Source organism: Apodemus sylvaticus, chromosome 3 (assembly GCF_947179515.1).
Source record: "Apodemus sylvaticus chromosome 3, mApoSyl1.1, whole genome shotgun sequence".
Taxonomy (NCBI): Eukaryota; Metazoa; Chordata; class Mammalia; order Rodentia; family Muridae; genus Apodemus; species Apodemus sylvaticus.
The window spans coordinates 121,823,179-121,847,979 of NC_067474.1; the positions used below are offsets into that span (position 1 = coordinate 121,823,179).

General features: G+C 53.4%; 1 protein-coding gene across 8 annotated transcripts; it reads right to left on the bottom strand.

Moving 5' to 3' along the window:
* Positions 1-1,776: 1,776 nt before the first annotated feature.
* On the bottom strand, positions 1,777-21,920 carry Pcsk9 (proprotein convertase subtilisin/kexin type 9). 8 transcript variants are annotated; one of them, XM_052175602.1, is made up of 12 exons: positions 21,693-21,920; positions 17,056-17,247; positions 15,132-15,255; positions 13,125-13,258; positions 12,822-12,963; positions 8,771-8,967; positions 7,659-7,842; positions 6,065-6,238; positions 5,716-5,864; positions 5,005-5,182; positions 3,205-3,386; positions 1,777-1,989 (listed from the first exon to the last, which is right to left on the bottom strand). In XM_052175602.1, exons 1-12 carry the CDS (start codon positions 21,888-21,890, stop codon positions 1,777-1,779), a joined length of 2,067 nt encoding a protein of 688 aa, XP_052031562.1. In that variant the 5' UTR covers positions 21,891-21,920. The 8 variants fall into 8 exon arrangements, with proteins under 8 accessions (XP_052031562.1, XP_052031558.1, XP_052031556.1 ...); XM_052175598.1 differs by having other exon boundaries at positions 15,132-15,198; positions 21,693-21,890; XM_052175596.1 differs by having other exon boundaries at positions 5,005-5,227; positions 21,693-21,890.
* Positions 21,921-24,801: the final 2,881 nt, after the last annotated feature.

Here is a 24,801-nt window from a genome sequence, read left to right on the forward strand (position 1 = left end):
TGCACCACTTGGGCAGGGCCAGCAATCTTGGGCTCAGGGCCTGTAGCCTCAGCCTTCAGAAACTACGTGTCCTGCACTGGTCAGTCATTCCTGGTGGCCTGCATTGTTCACATGGGTGTCCCCCCTTTACTGCGCCTTCCCTCCCTGTAGGGCAAGCCCTTCCTGCGCATTCTAGGTGAGGGCCTGCCTACATCTGCAGGAGCCAGCTGTCCACCCGCGGCATCTGACCAACCAGTGGGTGGTCACTGCCATGGGGGTGGGGGGCAGGCAGAGGTCTCAACGGAGCTGAAAGCACAGGTGCCAGGGGCTCGGGTGCCAGCCACTGTTGTGACATTTGAGCCGTTAGCATCTGTCAGCTACAGCACATTTCACACATGACGCTGATGTGCAGAAAACCACTTGGAGACTTGGCAGATCCATCGTGTAAGCCGTATAGAGGTAGACTATGCCGACCCCAAGGGGTCCACACTGCATGCCTGGGATATTTGTGCATTACACACTGGAGAGAGATCTGAGAGCGTGCTTCATTTCAAATCAGGGCAACACCCACAGATTCATGAGCCAACAAGTCCATAAACACTGTTGGGCCCTCATCAGAAGGATGGCAGAAGTGTTGGGAGCTAGGAGTGCTGGTGGGCATGAGCCCCAATGAGTCTATAATGCTAGAGGGAGTGGGGGCCCCCAGGACAAAGTACCAGTGCTCGGAGGCATCAGAAGGCTACAGGAACACTGCATTCCTAGAACAGGCCCACTGCAGGCCTGTGCACACCACCATCTGGTAGATGGTTGCACCTGGTAAGCAGGCAGCCTCTTAGGTGAGATCAGTCACATCAGCTGCTTTTATTCTGAAAAACCACTACAAAATAAAACCTACAAAACCCAGCATAAATATCAAGTTACAAAAGCAATGCGGGTGGGGGAAGCTTACTATAAAGAGGCAGAAGAGGTCAAAAGGATAGGGGTGTGCTTGTCAGCTGCTGTGGCCTTGGTACGGTCACCCTGTCACTCCTCCAGTCTCCACGTGGTCTGTGGGTCTGGGACGAAGGGAGCATAGCTGCGGAGACACTGCCTTCCTCTCATTTTTTGTTTGCTTCAGAAATAGCATGCCCAGCCTGGTATTGCCAAGAGGCATGGCTTCAGGGCCAGCCGCTCTGGATTTATGTCCTGACATCACTGGCTGTGACATTGCCTCTCTGGTCCTGTCTCTTCCTTATGAAGTGAGGCCAGTCAGTGCACAGGTGGATGGGGTGAGGTGAGGTGAGCCCTGTATAGTTCTCCAGTTCAAACTAAGGTCAGCTGAAGGTTCACGGTGCGTTATCCTGAGCAGGTGTGGTGCGGCAGATGAGAAGATCCAGGCAGGGCCTTACCACTGGATCCACCCCTGGAGGCGTGCAGAACTGATCTGCATTCAATCAGGGAGCCCAAAATGGTGTCTGCAGTGTGAGCAGGCCATGAGCGGACACCAGACACACCTTTCCAGGCTGGTACTTGGTCTTTGAACCTCAAGGGTCTCTATCCGTCTTTATCTTCCTGCAGGACAAATATACCCTGGAGGCCTGAGGCAAGTATCCTCAGGTTCTGATACACTGGAGCAGCTGGCCAGAGCCAGCTATAGCTTAACATCTTTGATGGCAGAATACCAAGCATAGGCCCCCTGACCATGAAGGAGGCGCTTCCCACACATACACCAGGAATGGGTACCCAAGGTGAGACACCAAGTTCTCCCAGGCAGGTATATCTGCACCCAGCTTCAGGCACCATCCCTGACTGAGGCTGTCACTGGACCCAGGAGGCCTTTGCTGAAGGCCGGCTCCGGCAGCAGATGGCAGCAGCTACTGTGGCTTCTTCACTGGTCCTGCCTGCTCTGTCAGTGTCATGGATCCTTGCCACACACAGGTTGTCCACACTGTAGGCCCCCAGAGTGAGGGCTGCTCCAGGAAACACATTGCATCCAGTCAGGGTCCATCCTGCCTCACAGGCCACAGTGACCTGCCAGAGTCGAGAGGAAGACAGGAAGATGATGGCCTGTGTCCGAGACTTGTGGGTTGTCCAGCTCCACTCGGGGGCAGGGTTGCACCCAGCAGTAACCCACATGCTCTCCTCCCCCAGCAGACATCTTCACAGCCCCAAAGTCAGCACCTCTGCGGCCTTCCGTCCTGTTTAATGGCAGTTCAGAGGCTCAACAGAAACTGAACCTGTTCTTCCTCCTCACCTACATGCATCTCTGGTTGCAGACCTCCCCCTACCTCCCACCCCATCCTAGGCCTCCCCCTAGACATGGAGCAGTGCAGGGGTCATCCTGCAGACCTTCCTGCTTCTCCGTTCAACTGTGGGCCTGGTCACAAGTTTCCAGACTTCTGAGCCCCACCCTGCCCTACTGGCCTGGATGATCCTGTCACCAAGATACACTGTCACCCTTCTTGGCCTTAGCTGTTTCCTCTGCCAGAAACATTGTCCCTGGTGCCACCACCATGGCTTGTAATCCCATTACAAGGGTGTCTCAACCCACTACTCTCCCCTGCTCAATTTTTCTCCATATTAGCCTCTTGGCACTCTGGAACTTATGTTGCTTACCGTCTTCTCCCACCACAGTGGACACTTCTGGTGAGCCAAGCAGGCCCCTCCTCCCAGTCTATCTCCTAGGACCTGGCCCAGCCCAGAGCCAGCCTCTCTGGGAGCCTGCGCTCACTGATACAGTGGAACTGAGACTACCCTTCCCAGAGAACATGGCCTCTGCCCGCCCCCAGAGCTGCTGCCCGCCCCCTGAACTGCTGCCCACCCCCAGAGCTACAGAAAGAATGGGTACTCCTGCCTCAAGCTCTGAAAGGCCAGCCACTGGCCTCAGACTCTCTTCCCAGGGCTCTTCCTTCCCTCAGAAGAGCCTTCACTTGCTCAGCGTCTGCAACACTGTTAGACTACAGAGCCTTGGCAGCCTCCCAGCCAGCTTGCTTGGTAAATAGCGATCAGAAGTGCTCAGGCAGGGTTTCTTTCCCACCTCCACCATCATGCATGTGCTCAAAGAGCAGCAGGGGTAGACAGCAAGCCTTGCTTATGTGGACAAAAGGGAAACCAGGCCTGCCCGCCATACAGAAATGTACACGTGCTGTGCCTAGCTCATCCTCCTACCCTGACACCTCGGGCCCCCTCAACACAGGGCAACACCCCCACAAGACCAAGGGTACCCAGCCATCCCAACTTCTTCACCTGCTCTGCAGGACCTGAGATCCCATGCTCCTTGATTTTGCATTCCAGCCCTGGTGCGTGGCAGCAGGAAGCATGGACACTGGCCGCCTGGTGGCCGACACACTGGCCAGGCTGACGTCTGGACCTCAGCACAGGCTGCCGCTGGACACTAAGGTCTTCCACTTCCCAGTGGAAGCTACAGCCTAGAACAGAAAACATGCAGGACCCCTGGATTCTCACCTCTGCCACTGACCATCTGGGGGGCTGTGGGAGAGCCATCCAACCTCTTGGAAATTCATTTCCTTAAGAAAAACATGGTCTCTCCAGCCAGAGAAGGGGGTTGAGGACATGGGACAGGGCCCCTCAGCCTGAGGTGCTTAGAGCCTCGGTGAGCCCCCCCACCCATCCTACCACCAAAAGTTAAGGTATGAGCCAGGGCTGCATGGGACTTGGGACTCTAGTCTTGGAAGTAAGGGACACTGCCAGCTACCAAACCATGGACAGGGGTCACTAGGCTATACTAAGCCTCAGGCGCCCTTTTGTAGCATTGGGAGTGCGACAGCACCCACAGGAATGCTATGAAGAAGATGGAGGCCTCGACTGTGGTCCCAGGAGATAACCTATTCATGACAAGGACTCTGCATGTTAGGGCGCTAAGAACTACGTTCTCTCTGTCCCAGCTCTACATGGAGGGGCAACTCCCTTAGATCAATAGTTCTCAACCTGTGGGTCGGGGCTGCTTGGGGGCGGAGGGGGGGCGTATAGAATGACCCACTCACAGGGGTCACTTAGGACCATCAGAAAACACAGACATTTACACTATGATTCATAACAGTAGTGAAATGATAGTTTGGAAGTAGCAACAAAATTAATTTTATGGTTGGAGGGCACCACAACAAGAGGAACTGTATTAAAGGGTCGCAGCATCAGGAAGGCTGAGAGCCGTTGGCTTAGCAGATAAGCGGATCTCAGCTAGGCTGCAGATAGGGAGGGTCAAAGGCTCTGCGGCTCCAAACATGCCCTGGGACTTAGCTGTTGATACTCGAAAGGCAAAGGAGAGCCCAGTACAGAAATGCAACCAACAGGTCCAGGGGCCCTTGGCCCAGGCTGCAGCCACCCCCTGGGTTCATCTGCTCCGTGAAGGTCCATTCTGTGCCTGGGCTTTGCCAACCCCATCCTTCACTCTGGAACCTTCGGTGGCTCCCCAGCCTGTACTCCACCAGAATCTGCCACTGAGCGAGCCACGCCCAATGACTTCCCACCCTTCAAGCCCTGCCCTGCACTTATCCTCCATGCAGGGCTATCTGGCCTCCTCCCAACCTGAGAGCCACCATCCCCTAATGGCATCGAAGGCCCTCACTGGTGACCTCTACTACTTGCCGGGGACTGTTTCTGATGGTGACATGTAATGCTCCCCAGACCAGAGTCAGGGCAGTGACGTGACAAGGAGATCTGATGTGCTTTGTCCCAGCACCAGGCTACATGCATGTCACACACCCTTGCACTTAGTGATGAGGAAACCAAGCACAGGGTGCTAAGGAACTTGATCCCACTACTGAGTGCAGAAGTCAAACTGAGGGGGCCCCCTTGGAGACAGGCCTCGGAGCCTTCTCTGGGATGGTGTCAGGCACCCCAATCCTGTGCTCCACTGCACCTCACCATCATCACCCTCTTTTGCAGAAGGAAGCTAAGGGGAAAGAGAATCATGCTACATGGGCGAGATAGAGATCAGCTTAAAACGGGCCCTGGGTCTCGGGCTCCGGAAGACCACAGTCTGGAGTCAACCTGGCCTCTTTTTCACAGGTTGGACTGAACGCCTACCTGTGAGAACATGGTCCTTCTGGTGGCAGTGGACATGGGTCTCAGGGCCAGCTCTGGCTGCAGGGGTGTGGCGGATGCTGCAGTTGGCACGGGGAAGCAGGCAGCACCTAGCGACAGCATAGACACCCTCACCGCCGAATGCATTGAGGGCCTTGCAGACCTGCTGGCCCCCTATAGCCTGAGAATTGGAGAAAAACAAGAGCCAGTGAGAAGGAATACGGGGCTGGGACAGAGGTACACGGACACCTAGTTCCTTGGAGCCCTAGCCTCGTGCTTATCCCAACTACTCTAGACACAGGTCATTTGTCCAGGCCCGAGACAGACTGTTCTGTCTCCAGGCAGCTCCATCATAACGCTTCCAGCAGAGACACTGGGTGGCCAACATACCAGCCCCAGCCCCAGCCCCAGCCCCAGCCCCAGCCTGGTTCTCCTGGTCAGCTGTTGCCCTCCACCCAAACTCAGGGTCACACAGCATCTGCATGCTTTACCCCAACTACAGAGCCACACCCCAACACAGTGAAGCAGCTCTTAACATGTTCTTCCGCCAGGCCCTGACCACACATCCATAGGCACTGCCCATCCTGGGATGTGACTCTCCCTGACCATGCCTTTAAGTCTGATAATTGGGATTAGAAAGGATCAAGCACTTGGTAGCAGCTGAGGGCTGGGACTGGTTAGGGGTACACAGACACACAAACAGGGCCCAGGCACCTCCATCCGATCACCCCGTCGCCTCCCGCTCCTGGAGAAGCTGGAGCAGCTCAGCAGCTCCTCTTCTGGGGCACAGCGGGCTGTGGCTGTAGCTGTACGAGTGGGCCCCGAGTGTGCGGACCACACCGTCCTGCAGAGCAGCTGTCCACCTGCAACAAGGCCCGGGTGAGTAGGGCCAGAGATGTTAGGATCGCCTCAGTGGATGGCAGGAAAAGAGGCTTCAAGATGGCTATTTTCCCAAGAAAATATCATCAAGCCTTTTCACAGCCTCTGCTCTCAAACTGCAACTAAGAAAAGAAAACCATCCCGCGAGGAGCAGGGCAGGGGCTGTGTGCCCTCCATGCCTTACCTGTCTCATGTGTGCTGGGGGGCAGTGTGGCCACCAGGTTGGGGGTCAGCACCTGCTGGTCCTCAGGAAACCAGGCCATGTTGATGAGGTCTTTGGTAGCGAAGTGGATCAACCTTTGCCGCAGCTCAGCCAGGGTAAGAGCCGGCTCCCGGGTCAGCATCCTAGCCACAATGCCTGAGGGTGCAGAGGTACAGCCGGTGGTGACCTGGCCCTCGTTCCCACAACATAGGGCTCCTGCCAGGGCACACGTGCAGGAACAAACACACATGCATGTGTGGGGGGGGCACGAACACACACAGACACTCACAAAACCTGCTTCTTTGGAAATTTAAGCATCTGCAATCCCTTGCTTGGTGAAAACCAGGTAAGAAGACATCTGATCCTGCCTATGGGCCTTGGCAACTGCAGGTGTTTGCAAGGTGAACCATCCACTAAACCCCACATCAAACATTCCTCCTCTGGGGAGCCTTCCAGGGAAGCTCCTCCAGGACCTTCAGGCTTTACAAGTGCCTCCATGCAGATCCATCCCTCTAGAACTCCAACTGCTTTCTGGTCCATCCATTTGTGTATCCTTCCCTGATAGGCCCAGTGTTCTTCAGGACATTGTCTGGTGCTGCTCTGTATCCAAATGCTAAATACTGGCCCCCAAGATCTGGTTGCCCCCAACGAGATCCTCACGTACAGTTGTGCTATGTAAGCTTTGCTCCCCGGCTTAAAGCTATCAGTGAAATAGAAGCTGCTACAGCCAGTTACTGGGGAGAAAATGGCTGGAGTTTCAGTTACGGGGGTGGGGGGGGGAACCACGAAGAACAAGGAGAAAGGAGGGTGAAGGAGGAGGAAGATGGAGAAAACAGGAAGTCTCCACTAGACAAGATGGACCAGGAGCACATGCCCAAGCAAATGCTGCCCCGCCCCCTGCCTCTACCCCGCCCTGGCGCCTCCACAACCTCCAGATGGGACTGCTGGAGCAGAAGTGGCCCAGGTGTGATTCAAACAGCAGGTACTTGGTAATCCCCGGTAGTTGTGCAAGAGCTGATTAAATATTCCATAGGCTTGGGGGGGGGGGCTGGCCAGGTCATATCAATAAATAATAGAGTTAAAAAAATAATAGAGTTTATTAAACTCCATTTACAGGACATTGTGATAACTTGATTCTTAAATTTCTCCCCAAAAGCTTATATATGGAAGGCTTGGTCACCAGCCTGTGGGAGGAGACAGAAACTTTGGGAGGTATGTCCTAATTAAAACAGGTCATTGTGGGGGTGCTGGGGTACCCTTCTCAGCTCCTTTCCAGGTACATGAGGAGAACAGTTTTGCTCTCCCACACACTCCCCACCACAGCATGCCCTAAAATAAAGGTGCCAAGCGGCCATGCTGACCCTTCTGAAACCATGAGTCAAAATAAACACTTCTTCCTTCAAGCGGGTTGGTTACCTCAGACACTGCACCACGCCAGGAAAGCAGCTCACCTCAGGCACCATCTGGTCCCCCTCACATTTGCCCTCAGGTACAGGAGCTGACCCAGAAGGTCAGGACACAGACCCTGCGGCCTGCCAAAGCGCTATGGCGGTAGGATGGTGGGGTGGTGACTCACCAGCCACGTGGGCAGCAGCCTGTGATGTTCCACTCTGGGACGTGAAGCACGTGCTGCAGTCACTGGAGGCTCCAATGATGTCCTTCCCGGGGGCGAAGAGATCCACGCAGCGTCCAAAGTTGGTCCCCAAAGTCCCCAGGGTGACTGGCTGGTCCTGGGCATTTGTAGCCCCAACTGTGATGACCTAGCCCGGTAGGGAAGCGCACAGCACAATGGGGGAGGCAGGCCTTGCCTCTGAAGTGGCCGACTCCAGTTCCCACTGTGGCCCACTGAGATGCCACCACCTCTGAGAAATGCAGCTCCTCGACGGGGGCTCTGGCACCTCACCTTCGCCAGGGCTCCCCAACATTTTCCAGACCCCATTTCCTGACTCCGTGTGGAGCCCATGTTCTAGGGTAGAGACGGAGCAGGAAAGGGGCCTGCTATCAGGCCGTCATGGTGTTGTATAAAGCCGAGAGCAGGCAAGACGGCAATGTTAAATTAAGCACTTTGGTAGGCTCTGGTGGTCAGCGAGGGAAGGCTGGCCTGCGTGAAGCCTTGAATGGGGACAGGTGCCTCCCGTTTCTGCACGTTCAGCTCTAATAGTTCACTGCATAGCAGATGCTCTGCAGGTGTCCCCCAGATGAGGGTGGACCCACTGGACTGTCAACTCCTCCACAGAGGCCGCTCCCAGAATGCACCTGCCACAGTCCCAGATATGGTGGATAACTACATGAGGTCATCACACGAGGGCTTCGGGACCAGCTGTCCTCCCCAATCTCACTAGGGTCAGCTATAGGCAGGGAACTGGACAATGGGAAGGGAGGCTAAGGGACTGGATGGGACAGTGGGTCTGATACATATGTCTCAGGGGTTTGTGGGTGATCGAGCGAAGCCGAGGGGGTGGGGAGACTACTGAGGGTGCTATTCTGCCTTCCAAGGGGCAGAAGAGGGACTGGATAAGGCCCCAGGTCCTGAGAGGGAAAGGGAAAAGGGCTGGTATGGCTGCATGGGACACAGCTCCCCACAGACATTGGAGCAGGGAAGGCACGAGTCCCCTCAGGGTCCGGTTTGGGGGCTCTAAGCACTTTCAGCCCAGGTGGCTTGTTCCAGCAGAGCAGAGCAGCACCCACCTCTGGAGCAGAAGCTGGGGAGTAGAGGCAGGCGTCGTCCCGGAAGTTCCCGGCTGCTGCGACCAGCACTACCCCAGTCCGCGCCAGGTGCTGGCAGGCTGTGTTGAGGATCCGACTATACCCACCCGCCAGGGGCAGCAGCACCACGAGTGGCCCCGAGGGCTGGATTAGCTGGTTCTTCCGAATAAACTCCAGGCCTGCAAAAAATCAAGGCCATGTCACCTGCTAGAGAGGTATGCGTCCTCCTCCAGCTCCTTCCCTCAGAGACACAGTGTGGTGGGTTATTTTGTGGTGGTTTGGTGCCCCACTGATGGTTAGTTAACCTATCTGAATGCTGTCTTGAAAGCATTTTAGGTATGACTGACAATCATCTACTCCCTTTCTTTGAGTAAAGTGGACAGCTCCCACCGCATTGATGGTCCTCACCCCATCTATTGAATGCCTTGAAAGAAAACACTGGGTCCCTGGAGGAAGAGAACGATTCTGCCCCTAGATTAAATTTAGACTCAAAACTGAAGAGGCTGAGTGTTCTCCAGAGCACTGGGGTAAGAGGTTATTTCTGAAAACATCACACACTTGGGTTGCGGGATGCAATGGCTATTCTTGATCGTCAACTTCCTAATCCAGATGCATGAGGTGGGAAGACAGATCTTTTGAGTTGGGAAACCGCACCTCTAATCTGGGTCATGCCTTCTGCTGGGAAGCCTATGTAAGGACATGGAAGGAGGAAGCTTTTGCTCTTCGCCCGCTTGCTCTCACCTTGCTAGCAAGTCTACCCCTTTGCTGACATTAGAGCCTGCTTCTTTGGGATAAAGTGAAGACCAGATGAGACATCTAGCCTCACAGACTGAGCAACTCCTGGATTCTTGGACTTCCCACTCATTGACAGTCATGGTTGGATTAGCTGAACCTATAAATTACATAAGCGAGCGCGCGCGCGCGCACACACACACACACACGAATATGCACGTGGAGAGAGAGAGTGAGAGCGAGAGCAAGAGAGAGAGAGAGAGAGAGAGAGAGAGAGAGAGAGAGAGAGAGAGAGAGACTCACTAACTCTAGCCCTAATTAGCACAGCGAACATGGGGAAATCAAGCTAGAACTGAGTTGGAAGCTGCTCCCTGCTGCCTAGCTCTCACAGCCGAACTATGTTCTGCAGGCTGCTGAGAGATAAAAGTCAACAGGTTGACCCAGCTGTAAGCCTTTGAGTTCAGTTCAAACCTGGCCAGCCGTGTATACTCACTGGTGCAACAGTGACTCGGCTGTCAGGAGGGTAAACTACCACTCTCTGGTTGGATTTGAGGCTCACTCCACTGAAGGGAATTTATGCCTGGTACTGTAAACCTGGTCAAAAATGGGTGCCCAGGAAGGTCATGGGCCCCAGGGCAAGCATGCCACTATTGGTTTGCTAACTGGTCACATTATTAAACTGCCTGCTGAATGTTTACACGGTTACCCACAGATTTGTGCTCCTCCCAAGCTCGGTCTTTATAAAGTGGAGAGACTCATCACTGGGTCGGTTGTAATCACAAATGTCGCCTATACTCCCGCGTCCACGTCACTGCCCCTTGCCTCCTCCTGGTGTGAGAAGCCTCACCTCAAAGTTCTGAGGTAAGTGACCGTGAATGCTCAGCCACAGAGAGACATCCTTCTCACGCCCTCTCCTATGGGGCTCAAGGAACAGAGGTAAGAAAAAATGTAAGGACCAGGGGTGGGCAAGTTCTGTGAAAAGTTATCTTCTGAACAGGACAAGGCCATTGTACTCACGACAGACAGTAGCCATGTCACCTTACCAGGCGGTGACGCTCTCATAGGTGGCTGAGGGACTCGTGAAGCCTCACCCTAAGGAGCTACTAACAGGCAACTGCTTCCCAGGGCAAGGGCTGTGGCTTTTCTCAGCTGTACACTGCTAAGTCGCTCCTGCTCTTGCTAGCAACTGTACTGAAACTCGGAAGGGAAAATAGAAGGGAGATTTACTGGAAAGAAGACAGGGTTCAGCAGAGGGTAAGAAAGAGAATAGGGGAGTAAAATGACCAAAATATACACTTGTATGAGTTTGCCAAACGAATAATGGATTTTAAAAAAACAACAACTAAAAAACACTAGCCCTAAAAAGGGAAACATTTTCTCCACTTTTAACTTCTCCAGCTTCTTGGAAAACCTGAATATGCAAACTACTAGGATCCTCACCAGACTTTGTTTTATGCTTTTCCAGAAAATTCTTAGGCCTCCAGAAATGAGAGACTCTTTGACAGCTCCCAGGCTTCATAAACCTCCACGTCCCTCTGAGGCCGACTCAGAGGCCCTCACCATACTTGGAGTTTTGCACCCAAAATAATCAGAGACCACCCCGGCACCCACTCACATGCTGCCAATCTACCCTGCATAGACAGCGACAAGTGCTATTTATATCACGTCAGGAGTTAAAGACCCCACAGCACCGCCCACAAGAAGATGTAACCCCTGAGCATCAACGCACTCTTCCCCTCCCACCCCCACCCCTGCTTTGAATAAGTGTGAAGATCAATATGCCAAAAGCTCAATCTAGAGATAACTCTAACTCTTGCCGCCCTGTAACCTGGAGACCTGAGTTGACCACACCTAACAGCTTCGTTCCTGTTCAGGCTCCAGTTCTGTTACACAGTGTGGCCAAGCCAACCTCTCAGAACCGTCTGGACCCAGGTGTCCCTGGTGGGCTGTGGCTGAGGTGGGAGCTGGAGTCCAGGACCTTATATGTAAGGGTTGTTTGGTTGGTGAGACCCCTTACATCAGGAGGAGGTACGGGGCAGCAAAGTGGACACCAGAGCACTGGCGACATTCGTGATTGGTTACAAATGGCCCCTAGCTTGTGTAGCCCCGTGCTTACACCTGACACCCCTACCCCCAGCTTCATAGAGGAGCCTGAGGCCCGAGTAACAGCTGCTTCATGCTGAGCCCACTCTACCCTGGACTGCATCCGGAGCTTTCTACACACTGGTGGGGACAGTTCTCCTTCAAGAAGCCCTCCAGAAGCCAGAGCCCAGCCCGTGTAAGGACTTCCAGGGAATGAGTGGTCTCTTTGTACACAGTGGCCTTCAGTGGTGGCAAGCTGGACTAAGGACAATCTATAAGGGGGTAGGACAGGCACAAGGGGTCCCTCATGGAACAGAAGCTATTGCTTTAAATGTGTCAGTGACTGACTGTGCTCTAACGTCTCAAGCATGCGGTTGGAAAGATGGCATAGTGGTCAAAAGCACTTGATGCTCTTGAAGAGGACCCAGGTTCAGTTCCCAGTACCTGGCACACATACAGACATGCAGACAAAACATTCATGATCCTAAAATAAAATAAATCTAAAACAAACAAAACAACTGAAGAAGTTCCACTGATAAGCCAAGAGGAACCAAGACGGTTCCCATATCCCTCTCGGGCCAGTTCGGGGCCAGCATCTGGCTGGTTGGTGGCAGTCAAACCATTAGCAGCTCCTTCCCCAGAGGCTGGCCAGCTCCCACTGTGGGCCCTGGCCAAGCCACCCTCTCTGGCTGGTTTTACTGTTTAGCCATCATCTCATGCCAGTCTCGGGGTCACATGCCAGGCCTCGCACTCTGTGCCCAGCACACGGAGATCCAGTGAGCCAGGACACTTCACTTTCTCTCCCTGCCTACATTCCAAAGCTCTAGGCTTCTGGGTCCCTACTGGAGTGGACGGATAGAGTAACCTGGAATGTCTGGAAAGATCCATTGCCGGTTGCTGGAAAATTCTTCCACCAAGTAGATGTCTGGCTTTGGCGGTAAACACACAGATGGGGAAAACTGGCTTCCACCACCTCAGGGCTTTGCAAATCTAATGCAGGTGACATGTGACAGCACTGTAAGGGAACAGTGCAGACTGTGGGAGAGCACTCACCCTCAGACCCACTGGACTGAATCCCACCCCCTCCCAAGACTCAGTTTCCCACCTGCATTCTGGGTCTCTGGGACCCTGCCAACTGTCTCTCTCTAAACTGTAACAGGGACTGCCTGAGTGTGAGACCTTGCCTCACGTGGCGGGTAGAGCCCAGAGTGTCACTCACCTATGAGGGTGCCGCTGACTGTGCCCTTCCCCTGACAGTTGAGCACACGCAGACTGTGCAGGCTGGTGCCCTTGGCCACACCAGCATCCCGGCCGCTGACCACACCGGCCAGGTGGGTACCGTGGCTCTCACACTTGCTCGCCTGATCAATCAACACAGGGATCACGTGAGAGGGTATGGACAGACTGACACAGCACCCCGCCAGACGGCAGGGAAAGTTAGGCAGTACTGACATGATGCCCCAGGGGTGGCACCTCTGCCCACCCTCACCCATCTCTGGGAAGAAGTGAGAGTCACACTCACCTGTCTGTGGAAGCGTGTCCCATCCTCCTCGGGCACGCTGTTGACGTCAGTGATGGTGACCCTGCCCTCGAGCTCCCTATGGCCACTCTGGATGCTGGTATCTAAGAGATACACCTCCACCTGGCTGCTTCCATCTTCCCGTGGCAGCCGTTGTGGGAGTGAGGAGAATCATTCCGGGGGGTTAGCACTACTGCGCATGCTCCGAACCGTCTGCCACCCCACCCATCAGACAGCTCATGGGAAATCTCATCTCCCCACGCTTCCTGCAAGCTGCATGCTATTGAACCTTACAGCAAGGAGTGGGGCACAGAGCAGGCTGGGAGCTGCCTGTGGCCTGTAGCTGGCAAATGACAGAGCCAGGAGGTAAACTGAGGTATCCAGGCCCATGTGAAATAACAGTGGGAACATTCAGAACACAATATTGTGCTATAAGATGAACCAATCGTCCAAGCATATGTTCCCCCAGCTCCCTAAGGCGAGGTCTGAGAAGACAGAGAGAAACTAGCAGCACTGCCTGGCATCCTGGCTGCCCAACACATTCCCAGGGAGGGAACAGGCTGAGTCCACAAATTCACCCGCAAGGGTCTGGTAAGCCCATGGGCTATTGCTTCCCCCATTGAGTCTGGATGGGACTCGGCAAAGGAGCTCACCATGAGCCTGACACCTGCACCTTCCTTCCCAGAGTGGGTGAGAAACGGCCCGGGGTGAGCACTATGTGAGATGCTCTGGGGAATGGGAGTGCCCTGCAGGCCTGGTGGAGGGAGCCGGCAGAGGGTGGCACATGTCTGGTTCCTATGGAAGGAGAGCTTGGATTGCCTCCCAGCCTGCAGCCTGGCACAGAGAGCTAGGTCTGTGACCACTCTCAGGAGTGCCCTGGCTGGTTGCTGGCACAGAGAGCTACCCTCGGGGGTACCCTGACTGGTTGCGTGACTAACCCAGCAGCCTGAGAAGCTCAGACACTCGCAGCTGCCAGGCTTCATCCGTCTCACTGAATCCACGCCTCATCTACTTAAGCAATAGATCAACCTTCCTTACATGCTCGAAGAGGACACACACTTCAGACTCCACAGAACCTCTGATCCTTTCCCTAATCAGGTGCCCTTCAGCCTTTCTCAACTTGATGTCACCCACAGTCCTACCAGATCCAGACCACCTTCCCAAGTCTCTTTCTCCATCTCTGAAAGCAAGACACATTAGGCAGACTGTTGACAGATGCGGAGAGCCTCCAGCAGGCTGATGGTACTGGAGGTAGTGCAAGGTGAGATGTCTGTCCTGCTGAGGGGTCAGTCCCTGTCTACAAGGATGGGTATCCCACAAATAGTGGGTCAGTCGGGTTTCAGCTCTTCCCAGAAAGAAGTGAAGCAAGAGGGGTCTATCCAGATTGGAGGTGTGATGGTTTGAATAGGAATGGCCCATGTACACTCGTGTATTTGAATGCTTGACCCATAGGGAGGGGCACTACTAGGAGGTGTGGCTTTGTGGGAGTGGGTGTGGTCTTGTTCGAGCAGGCGTGGCCTTGATGGAGTGGGCGTGGCCTTCATGAAGGAAGTGTGGCACTGTGGAGGTGGACTTTGAGGTTTTATATGTTCAAGCTACACCCAATGTGACAGTCTCCTTCTGCTGGCTGTGGATCAAGATGTAGAACTCTCAGCTCCTTCTCCAGCACCATGTCTGCCTACATGCCGCCATGCTTCCCACCAGCACGATAATGGACTGAACCTCTGAAACTTCAAGCCAGCCCCAATTAGATGGTTTCTGTAGAAGAGTTGCCGTGATCATGGCGTCTCTTCACAGCTATAGAACACTGACTAAAACAGGAGGGGATGAAGCCAAGAAGGGTGAAAAGCTAGAGGAGAGGGCCATTTAAGGGAAAACTCTTGCATTTCTGCTTGGAGCAGTGCAGAGAGGACAGAGAGGTCAGGGCACACTCCGGAGCCCTGGGGTGGGACGGGAAGGGGGCGGGCAGAGCAAAGCAAGTGGAGGCTGGGGGATTACGGAGGACCTTACCAGGGAATCTGTCTTCCTCTGTCCGCTGCCATGCTGGGATGATCCGCTCCAGGTTCCATGGGATGCTCTGGGCAAAGACAAAGGAGTCTTCCTCGATGTACTCCACGTGGGGCAACTTCAGGGCCTACAGAACCAGACAGCCATGTACTTAGCTTCAAAAGCCCTTCAGCTAACAGCAGCCACAGCAGCCCCGCCTGAGCCAACTGTCTACCTGCCCAACTTTCTCTCTGGTTGGGGAGCATAGCTCCCGAACTCCAGCGGCTGAAGCTATAGGACTGGTCAGAGGAGTCTCTCTCCCGCTCTCTGGATTCTGAGCTCCGCATCTCACCTGGGAGTCAGGCTCTGCCTAGCCTCAGGGAGGTGATCAGAAGTCTTAACACGGGCACTCTCAAGTCAGGATACCTGTGCTGGCCGTGGTGTGTCTGCCCCCCATCTCTGTCCTTCGCATTGACCCTACAGACCACGGCCACCAGACTCCCAGGGCTCCAGCATGTTCGGCTAACAGGAAGCACCTACATCAGTTTGAGAGAGGGGCCTGCACCCTGCTCCTTAACCAGGCTCTCACGGCTGCATCCTCAGATACCACGCCCTTCCTCCACGCTTCTGCTTCCTCTCTTCACCCCCTCCCCCAACTCCTGGAGGCCCAAGACTTCAGTATCCCCAGGGCTCCTTAACCTACCCTCTGCCAGGTTCTTTAGTTAATATCTGCTTAAACACTCAACAGTCCACTGATGTACCGAGGTACCTGTCTCTACTACAAGCATTCCACTAGCAGGGGTGGGGATATCACGAGTTTGAGGCCAGCTTGGGCTACGGAACAAGATACTGTCTCAACCTATCCCTATTCAAAAAAAAAAAACAAATTCCACATTCTCCACTAGTCCTCCCATGATGGCTCCCATCACCATATCTAGCTTACAGATAATCGTGGGAGAGAGAGGCATCTGCTCTAAATTAAGCAAACTAGTAAGACAGTGAGCTGAGGCCAGTGCACATTTTGAGGCTCTGGGACTCAAGTTCCTAGAGCAAACTCTATGGCCCCCTGTACAGAGCTTGTTGCCCTGACCAGCAGGTATCTGCGGCCACCTGGCACTTCAGGCATCTTGCTCATTCCCCATGGCGAGAGCACACAGCACCCGCTAACTGCTCTGGCATGGACGATCTGGTCTCTACCGTTGTTGTAAGCTTGCTGGAAAGGCTCAAGGCTGTGCCACAGGCGATGCTGGGTGAAGGGCACAGGGGATGAATGGAAAGCACTGACTTGATGTCCATGCCCTGCAGTCATTTAGTAACAAGATCTGAAGTCAGTTTAAACCCTGGGGCTCGCAGCGACCCGAGGCCAGAAGACCAGGTGCATGTGCAATGCACACAGGAGGCCTGGGCAAGGCCCTGAGCCCTGGGACCTAAGTGTGCACAGGAGAGCTGAGAACCCCCAGTGGACCAGAGAGCTAGCAGGCAGGTGAGAACCTGGAGTGCCAAGGTAGGGAGAAGAACAGGGAGGGCACGTGACAGCCTGTGCCCCTTTCACCTCCTTCAGCAAAGAAAGGCAGCAGTCAGAGACGTGATGGAGAAGCACTACCCTGTCCCAGAAGAGAAGAATCTGACACATTTGACACCTTTGAGACCAGTGTCCCCAGGCCTTGTCCCTATAGAGTCTCACAGGTAGTAGACAAACCAGAGAAGTATATAGCAGACAAGCCACGGGGCAGGGGTTCTGCTGCTAGCGGCCTTGTGGTCCCTTCTGGCCTCCTATGAATGTAAACACAACTCTGGGATGTGGCCAAGTTTACAAGGCAGGAACCAAGAGCCACCATAGGTGCTTACTGGTCCTGCCTCTCGGCAGTGGGCACACTAAGGTCAGTCCAGACAAGGACATGGAAGCCCATCCTTCCTGGAAAGTCCCACGCCCAAGAAGGTAGCTCACCAGGCCCAGCATGTCACTGCTCATCTTCACCAAGAAGCCAGGGAAGAGGTCATAAAAGATATGCAGAACCTTGATGACATAGCCCCGGCGGGCAGCCCGGGTCTGCAGGCGATGGGCAGTTTGTTCAATCTGTAGCCTCTGGGTCTCCTCCATCAGCACCACCACGTAGGTTCCTGGCAGCCTCCAGGCCTCCTGATCCCCAGGAAAGAAGGGAAGCAGAGAACATGAGAACCCAGTGGACCCAGCATGACCTCATCCCAGTGGAGCACGCGTATCACAGATTTTCCCACAGTGTCTTGTCGCATGCACTCTGTTCCTGTAGAACTTCATTTCCCTGGATAGAACATCTCTGCCTGCCTAAGGAATGCCTCAGGAAGGATCAGGATCCTCCTCCTCCTCCTCCTCCTCCTCCTCCTCCTCCTCCTCCTCTCCTTCTTCCTTAGCATTTGTAGCTTTAGTGCATTCAGCCATGAGACCTTCTGTCTCCTGAGTACATCTGGTGAGAATAATCATAAATAATGTGTATATTCTTCACTGTTTCTCTGCCCATGCTTAGAACTCTGAGCTATCCAAATAAACTCTCTGCAGAACAGCAATAAAAGGCTCTTATGGAGCATAGAGGCCCTGGTTTTGTTGAATCTTGAGTTGTAGCAATCACTGGTGGATTGAAACGTATGGAACTCAAACAGGGCCTGAGCCAAACAGAGGGAATCTGATGAGAGATATGTGGTTCTGGTAAATACACGGGAGTCCACTCCAGGACACCAGGGTAATCATGGGTGCAAGGCAAAAGCAAAAGAAAAGACCATAAGTGCCTACTGTGCTTTGAGGAAGGCTGAAAGCATGGTTGAAGGGGCAAAAAAGCAGATCTCTAAAGCTTCGAGGACATACGGACAGACTGCCACCACCGGGCACTACACATATAAAGCAATGGAATGGTGGTTTGTGTTATTTTAGCCAAGTCCATGGGCAGGGAGAGGTGTGCCCATTAAATGCCCAGCCCCTTTTAATCTGATCGCCTTAGTTATTCAGTCTTTGCAAACCACCCCTACCCTAAAGAGAAAGCACCAGACAGACCCTTCAGACAGAGTCAGAAGTAGCCAAGCCTTGCCTGAAGCCTTCAGCTCCCCTCAGCCCATGCCCAGTCTTCTGATTCTTCCAGTGATTCAGAAGACAAAGCATCCCCCACGAGTCCTTCCACTGCACCCCTGAGGTTGGTGCATTTGAAGTATCCTGGGAGATTCTGTTAGCTCAGAAAGAAGGGTCCTGAGGCACACCTAACCTTGTATTTCCAGCTCCTTCAACCCTTGGGCCCACCATCATCGTGAAGAGTTGAGATGCTTCTCCTCAGTGAGGAATACATGTGGAGTATGAGCCTATTCCCTTCCCTATAAGGCGCATGCCACGCCCTCTTGTGAAGCTAGTCTCCACATAGCTCTGGAACTGTTGAAAGGGACAGCGAAGCAGACCACCTAGTATGCCATGAGTGGGGCATGATGGCCAGGACTCGTTTAAAACCTGCTAAATCCCTTCATTCAGGACTTGGTGGCATAAAGAGTCTGTTATTCAAACAGCACAAAAACAAAATGCCAAACCTTCCACTGGTGACCAGCACTGAGCAGCTTATGGGGTTAGGACAGAAGAGAGGGTTTGAGAGGCAATTGGGTTATGACCATGAGACAGTAAATCAAACGACTCTGCTGTGTTAGAGCCAAAAAAAGATTTCTATGCCCAAAAAGGTGATTACATAACGGCCTTTAATGCCTACTGCTAAAAGGGGGAGAAGAAGCCTCTTGCCCAGGGCATTCCTTTGGTGGATGGAAGTATTCCTCCTAGGGACTAAACAGTGTTCTAGGGGGAAAGAGATCACACAACAGGATAGTGTCGGAAAGTCAATTACCTCCATGCTAGATCCCAGTCTTGCCTACAGATTAGGAATGAAGCCAGAGAGACAGACTAGACAAACTGTAAATCAAAAGGACCAAATAGCAACTAAAATACAAGTCCCCCAGCTACACAGCTATTTGTGCTACTGGGGTGTACATGTTTTCAAACGTGGTGGTCGGCGGTTAGGGAAGGCATGGGGGGGGGCCGCACTCAGCAACCTCTGTATCACACCCATCTGTCTACAGAATCCATGGCCTGGTCACTCAGCTGACCCTACCCAAAGGCCTTCCTAGTCACCTCCGCATTCAGTAACCCTTCCAAGGTAATTCATTCCCTTCATATCCCAACACCTCTGACTCCCCGCAGAAGCAGCCCATAGGAGAAGACCCAAAGGCTTCGGCCTTTAATAGCATCTCCAGTATTTACTGGCATTTTGGCCCTGAGTAAGTGACTCGACGTCTCAGAGCCCCAGATAGCTCTTGTGTTGTAGGGCCTATCACACTCCCAGGATAGACCTGCAAGGATACTCAAAAGAGACGCGTGTGTCCAGCACCTGGCTCGGTGCTTGGCAAATGGAGGCAGACACAGACGATCTGTGGAAGGAGCAAGACCACACCTCCATTCAGAAAGGAACGAGCCCAGCGCGAGGGCAGGGAGCAGAGGCGCGCCTGCGCAGAAACCTTCCACAGATCCCCGACACTCAACTGCTGAAGAGCAACGAGGATGCTCCTCCTTAGCCTCGACTTTAACCCACTCCCAGCCTTCACCTCCTACAGCAGTGCAGAGATGCCTGTGACTCTCGCCAGAGAGGCTCTGTCCATAACCCTTTGTTCAAGCCCTTGGGTCAACTGGATTCGGGGCTTCAAACTTCACTTGCATTCTAGAATGCAATGGCCAGTGAGGAGTCAGCTCAGGGGTTAATGCAGCAAATGTCTGAATACCCATACGCACCCCCGATGGAATGAGTTGAAGATTCTTGATAACCCTGAGTCAGATCAGACCTACTCTTTACCATCGAGTAAACCACAAAGGCGCTTTGGGGTTCAGAGTAGCTCACATTTCAGAAGATAGAGGAAGGGCTTCAGACACGTGAGCCTTCCTCTGCCTCTGCCTCTGCCTCTGCCTCTCTGCACTTCTTTCATGACACGTCCTCTCTAGAAGATTCTCGTGCCACCTTAATTTGCTGAGCTCCTAGCGATGCCTCAAAGCCCAGTCTAGAGTACCCTCTGCCAAATGTGAAGCTACAGAGCTGGGAAGGTGCCCTGCAATGCAATGCGTTTTCCGGGAAGCCAGGGTCACGCCCCCTCTCTCTGGGTCCCAGTATCTCATAGCTAGAATAAAAAGATTAGACTAAAATTCCTTGCCAACATTATTGTCATTCTAAGTTTTTTTTAAAAAGATTTATTTACTTATTATATGTAAGTACACTGTAGCTGTCTTCAGACACTCCAGAAGAGGGCGTCAAGTCTTGTTACGATGGTTGTGAGCCACCATGTGGTTGCTGGGATTTGAACTCAGGTCCTTTGGAAGAGCAGTCAGTGCTCTTAACCGTTGAGCCATCTCTCCAGCCCTCATTCTAAGTTTTATTCCCATCAAACATTCATTGAATGAATGAATGAATGAATGAGTGAATGAGCAAATTTAAGAATGTTCCTGAGCTCCTCAGATACACACTTCTGCCCACTCATCTCTCAAATCAGGGCTCTCAGTATTTCCTGTGCCAGTCACTTTGGGGACGGTGGTGATTAGAACTGCCTTGTTTGTTTGTGGCAGGGTCTTGCTATGTAGCCCAGGCTGGTCTTGAATTCACAATCCTTCTGCTTCGGCCTCCCGAGAGCCAAGATTATAGGCATGCCTGGCTCTAAAATGCCCTTTATTACCCTGGCCGTGACTCCACGTCCCTTTAGGTACAGAGCATGGGGAACGCTGGGAGGGGTGATTCGAGTTGAGAACCTGACCCTTGCCCACCAGCACACTGGCTGGGCCTAGGCCTCTCCCCGAAGCCCATTCTCCCTTCCCATTCGCAGTGGTCAGGCGGTCACAATGCAGTGGGCTATAATCCCAGAGTGATCTCTTCCCTGGTTAAATCCGGAGAGCTCCCGGTTTGGAGACCACCTTTGGAGGTCACCAAAGGACCTTTATTTCCCTTTTAATAAAAGCTCAAGACAAAGTAGCTGGCCACCCAGGGCCAGATGAACGACTCCAGCCTCCAACCCCAAGTCCGGTTCCAAGCCAGCCAAAGAACCTCAATGGAACTCTGGGAAGATTAATTTGGAGGGAACTGCTCAGGCAGGAGCTTCCGGTGGCCCAGAGCCAGAGGCGGATACGCCCAAGAAGCTGACCCCGCCCACCCACGCACTCGCCTACCCGCGCTCCAGTCCTGCAGCCCTGACACGCTTCCATAGATCGAGGCCCACAGAACTCCAACAGGTACCCAGGATGACTGTTGGCACCCAGTTGAGAAAGTTGTGCCACTAGAGTTCTCAGCCTCCCGATGCCCGCTCCCTGCCTCATACCTTTGGGACCAAGTCCCGCCGCACCTTTCGCACGAGCGCCCCCTCCATCCCACCCCCATCACTCTCTGCCACAAGGTGCAGCTGCGTGCTAGGTCTTGCTCCCGACACCCCCACCCCCCGCACTTCAGGGCTGCACTTCGAGACCTCCAGACGGCTGGATGAACAGAGAAAATCTTTGGAGAGCACCACCCCAACCCCGAAGCAACACCGTTGCCTGGCATCTCGCACCCATACCTTGGAGCAACGGCGGAAGGTGGCGGTGGCCACATGTGTGGCCTCATCAGCCAGGCCATCCTCCTGGGACGGGAGGGCGAGCATCAGTTCTTCGTAGTCTCCGTCCTCGTCCTGGGCACCGGTGCCCGTGGGGCACAGTAGCAGCAACAGCAGCGGCAGCAGCGGCCACCGCGGCCACGCAGAGCAGTGGGTGCCCATCGGGACGAGGAGAGGTGTGCGCGGCCGCGGGAAGGACGTGGACGCCTGGGACTTGGGGCACCCGGCTCCGGGGCTGCGGGCTGTGATGTCCCTGGGGAGCCAAGAACTGGCTCAGTCCTCCGGTCTCAGAAAGAGAGAGAATGGAAGCCCACTGGCAGCCCGCGCGTCCACGTGAAGGTGGAAGCCTTCTAGGGTGTGGGCGCTGGACGCCTGGGGGCCGGGAGATCACGCCACCCCGAGCCCCATCGGAAGATCCTCTCTGATTAAACATTAACGGGGTCTGGGTACTAAAGGATCGGGTTTCGGCCTTGCCCTCCCCAGACTGCGTCAAATGACGCTCAGGGAGAGGACGAAACCCCAAATCCCAATTGGGCTGCAAACCGGACCTGCTACATTTCCACTTCTAATGCCCCCACATCCACCCACCAGTCCTCCTTAGCCGGGAGGCCAACTCAGAGGCATGCTGAGCCCACCTCTTTAGTGCTTCCGGGGTCTGCCAGCCTCCCCTGCAGTACTCCTCCCTCCAACCTATTAACTAACTTCTCCTGGGCCCTCCTCCTATGACCCATGACTCCTCACTGCTGTCGTTGCCTGCCTAAACTTTGCACTCCATACTGCCTGTATCCTCTCCCTCCCCGTAAGGCCCCCACCCTTTGCTCCTTAGGCCCCCCTGCACCCTCGCCTACCTGGAGAAGGCTGCCTTCCTTGGATTCCAGCTACACTGATCACCTGGAGGGACCAGTCTACCAAATCTTCAAAGATGAGGAGACTCAAATTCCATTGTAAGTACAAGCTGGGTCAGTGAGTGTGTGTGTGTGTGTGTGTGTGTGTGTGTGTGTGTGTGCGCGCACATGCGCATGCATGTGTGGTGTAGGAAGATGAGGAAGGGGTCGGTACCCTGGGCTCTGTGACAGATGGAGCCAGAGGAGCTGCCAGGTCTCACCCACACCCTCCGCTGCGGTCTCCACAGGGGTGGGGAGGACACCTCGCTGGGTGCCTTCCACTCGGCTGGGTTTCATCGCTCATTAGTTATGCCCCCTACTGTGAGCTGCCCCTCACGGCTCCCCCTTTTGAGAACCATCCCTTATCCCCAGCCACAGGTCATCAGTCTGTGGCCCTATCCCAGATCTATCCCTATCCTTGATACTGGCCATCAGGTTGAAGTAAATCAGTGGTTCTCAACCTGAGGGTTGAGACCCCTTTGTGGATTAAATTCCTTTCACAGGGATCACATACCAGACATCTTACATGCCAGATATTTATATTACGATTCATAACAGTAGCAAAATTGCAGTTATGAAGTAGCAAGTAAAATAATTTTATGGTTGGTGTCACCACAACATGACTGTATTAAAGGGGACTGTATTAAAGGGTCACCACAGCATTCGGAGGGTTAAGAACCACTGACAAATGTTCACTGGGAAGTTCTTCCTCCCAGTCTTGAAATCATAGAAGCAGGTTTGAGAATGCCCACTCAAAAGATGTGACCAACCTTGACCCAACTTTAAGGGCTGCTTTGATAAACAAAAGAAAAGGAACGTGCAAGCGCCAGAGAAATCCAGGGAAGAGGCTGGGCAAAGACAGAGGCTCTTGTGGGACAGATGCTGAGTCAGGAGGGCCTGGGGGTGCCCCATACTGGGAGAGCCTAGGAGGGGTCCCCGTAGCCTTTGGAGAGCACAGCTCCTCTCACACTTGGTTGAGACTTCTGGCCTCTAGAATCCCAAAATTACAAGGTTCTGCTGTTTAAAACAACCAAACTTGTGGTCATTTGCATTAACATCTATAGAAAATTAATATTACTACTTATTGGTTATCTTTCAGAGATGCTGCATTTTTTATAAAAAATATTTTCAATCTGAATTTGAAACGTGTAACTTTTTATTTCTTTTGGTGAGGTGATGAGCTTTGCTTTCTAGATGCTGGAAACTCTAGTATCCTGTGCTGTGTGTTAGTTGCCTTTCTTATTTGCTCTGAAAACTACCGAAGAAAAGCAATTTAAAGAAGGGTTTTATTTTGGCTTACAGGTCTCCAGCTCAGCCCATCGTGGTGGGAAGTGTAGCTGCAGGAGCAGCTGCTCATGCGCTCACATTTGATCACATGATCACATTTGATCACATGACTGCAGCCACAGTCAGGCTGTGGAGAGAGAAGAGCGCTGCTGTTCTTTTTAATTCAGTCCCAGAGCCATCTTCGTCCAACTAACCCAATCTAGAAATTCCCCCAGACTTGTCCAGAGGCTTGACTCTTGTGTGATTCAGATCCTGTCAAACATTAGATCCAGCTGAGGCTACCACAGTTCCCTGCACCCCAACCCTGAGGCGACCTAAAATCACAGCGTGCTTGACTGTGCTCTTGCCAGCTGCAGGTCCGCCAACCCCTGCAGGCTTTAATCCAAGCCAGAACCCTGAACATTCCACGGCACCACCAAGGACTTCTAGATTGTGGCCCAAAATACCTGGGCTCCACACTGAGCCAAAGTCACTTAAGCCACAATACCAACTCTACCTTGACCCTTCTGCTACTGTAACGTCATAAAGGCACCGTGTCAGAAATACAGACGGACACATTCACATCTTCCTACAACATCAGAGTTTCATGCTGTGTCAGTTTCCCCAACTGCAATTCACTAAGTGATCTTGATTTCACTGGATAGTGGTCACCGGCCATCATAGATTCCTTTATTCCAATCTTAATTACTAATACTCACTCTGAGGTCACACACTACACTTCCCAGTTTATATTCACAGCAAAGTTGAGCTAAATCCTTGAATTCCTCATGGATCTGTGGTCCTCACTCATGCTTAGCCTCCTCCTGCACCCCCCTCCCCACCCCTGCTACTGCCAGCATCTCCTGATACCGTGGTCCATCTGATCAGCTTATGCTGACTCGGTCGACCATGAAATGGTTTGA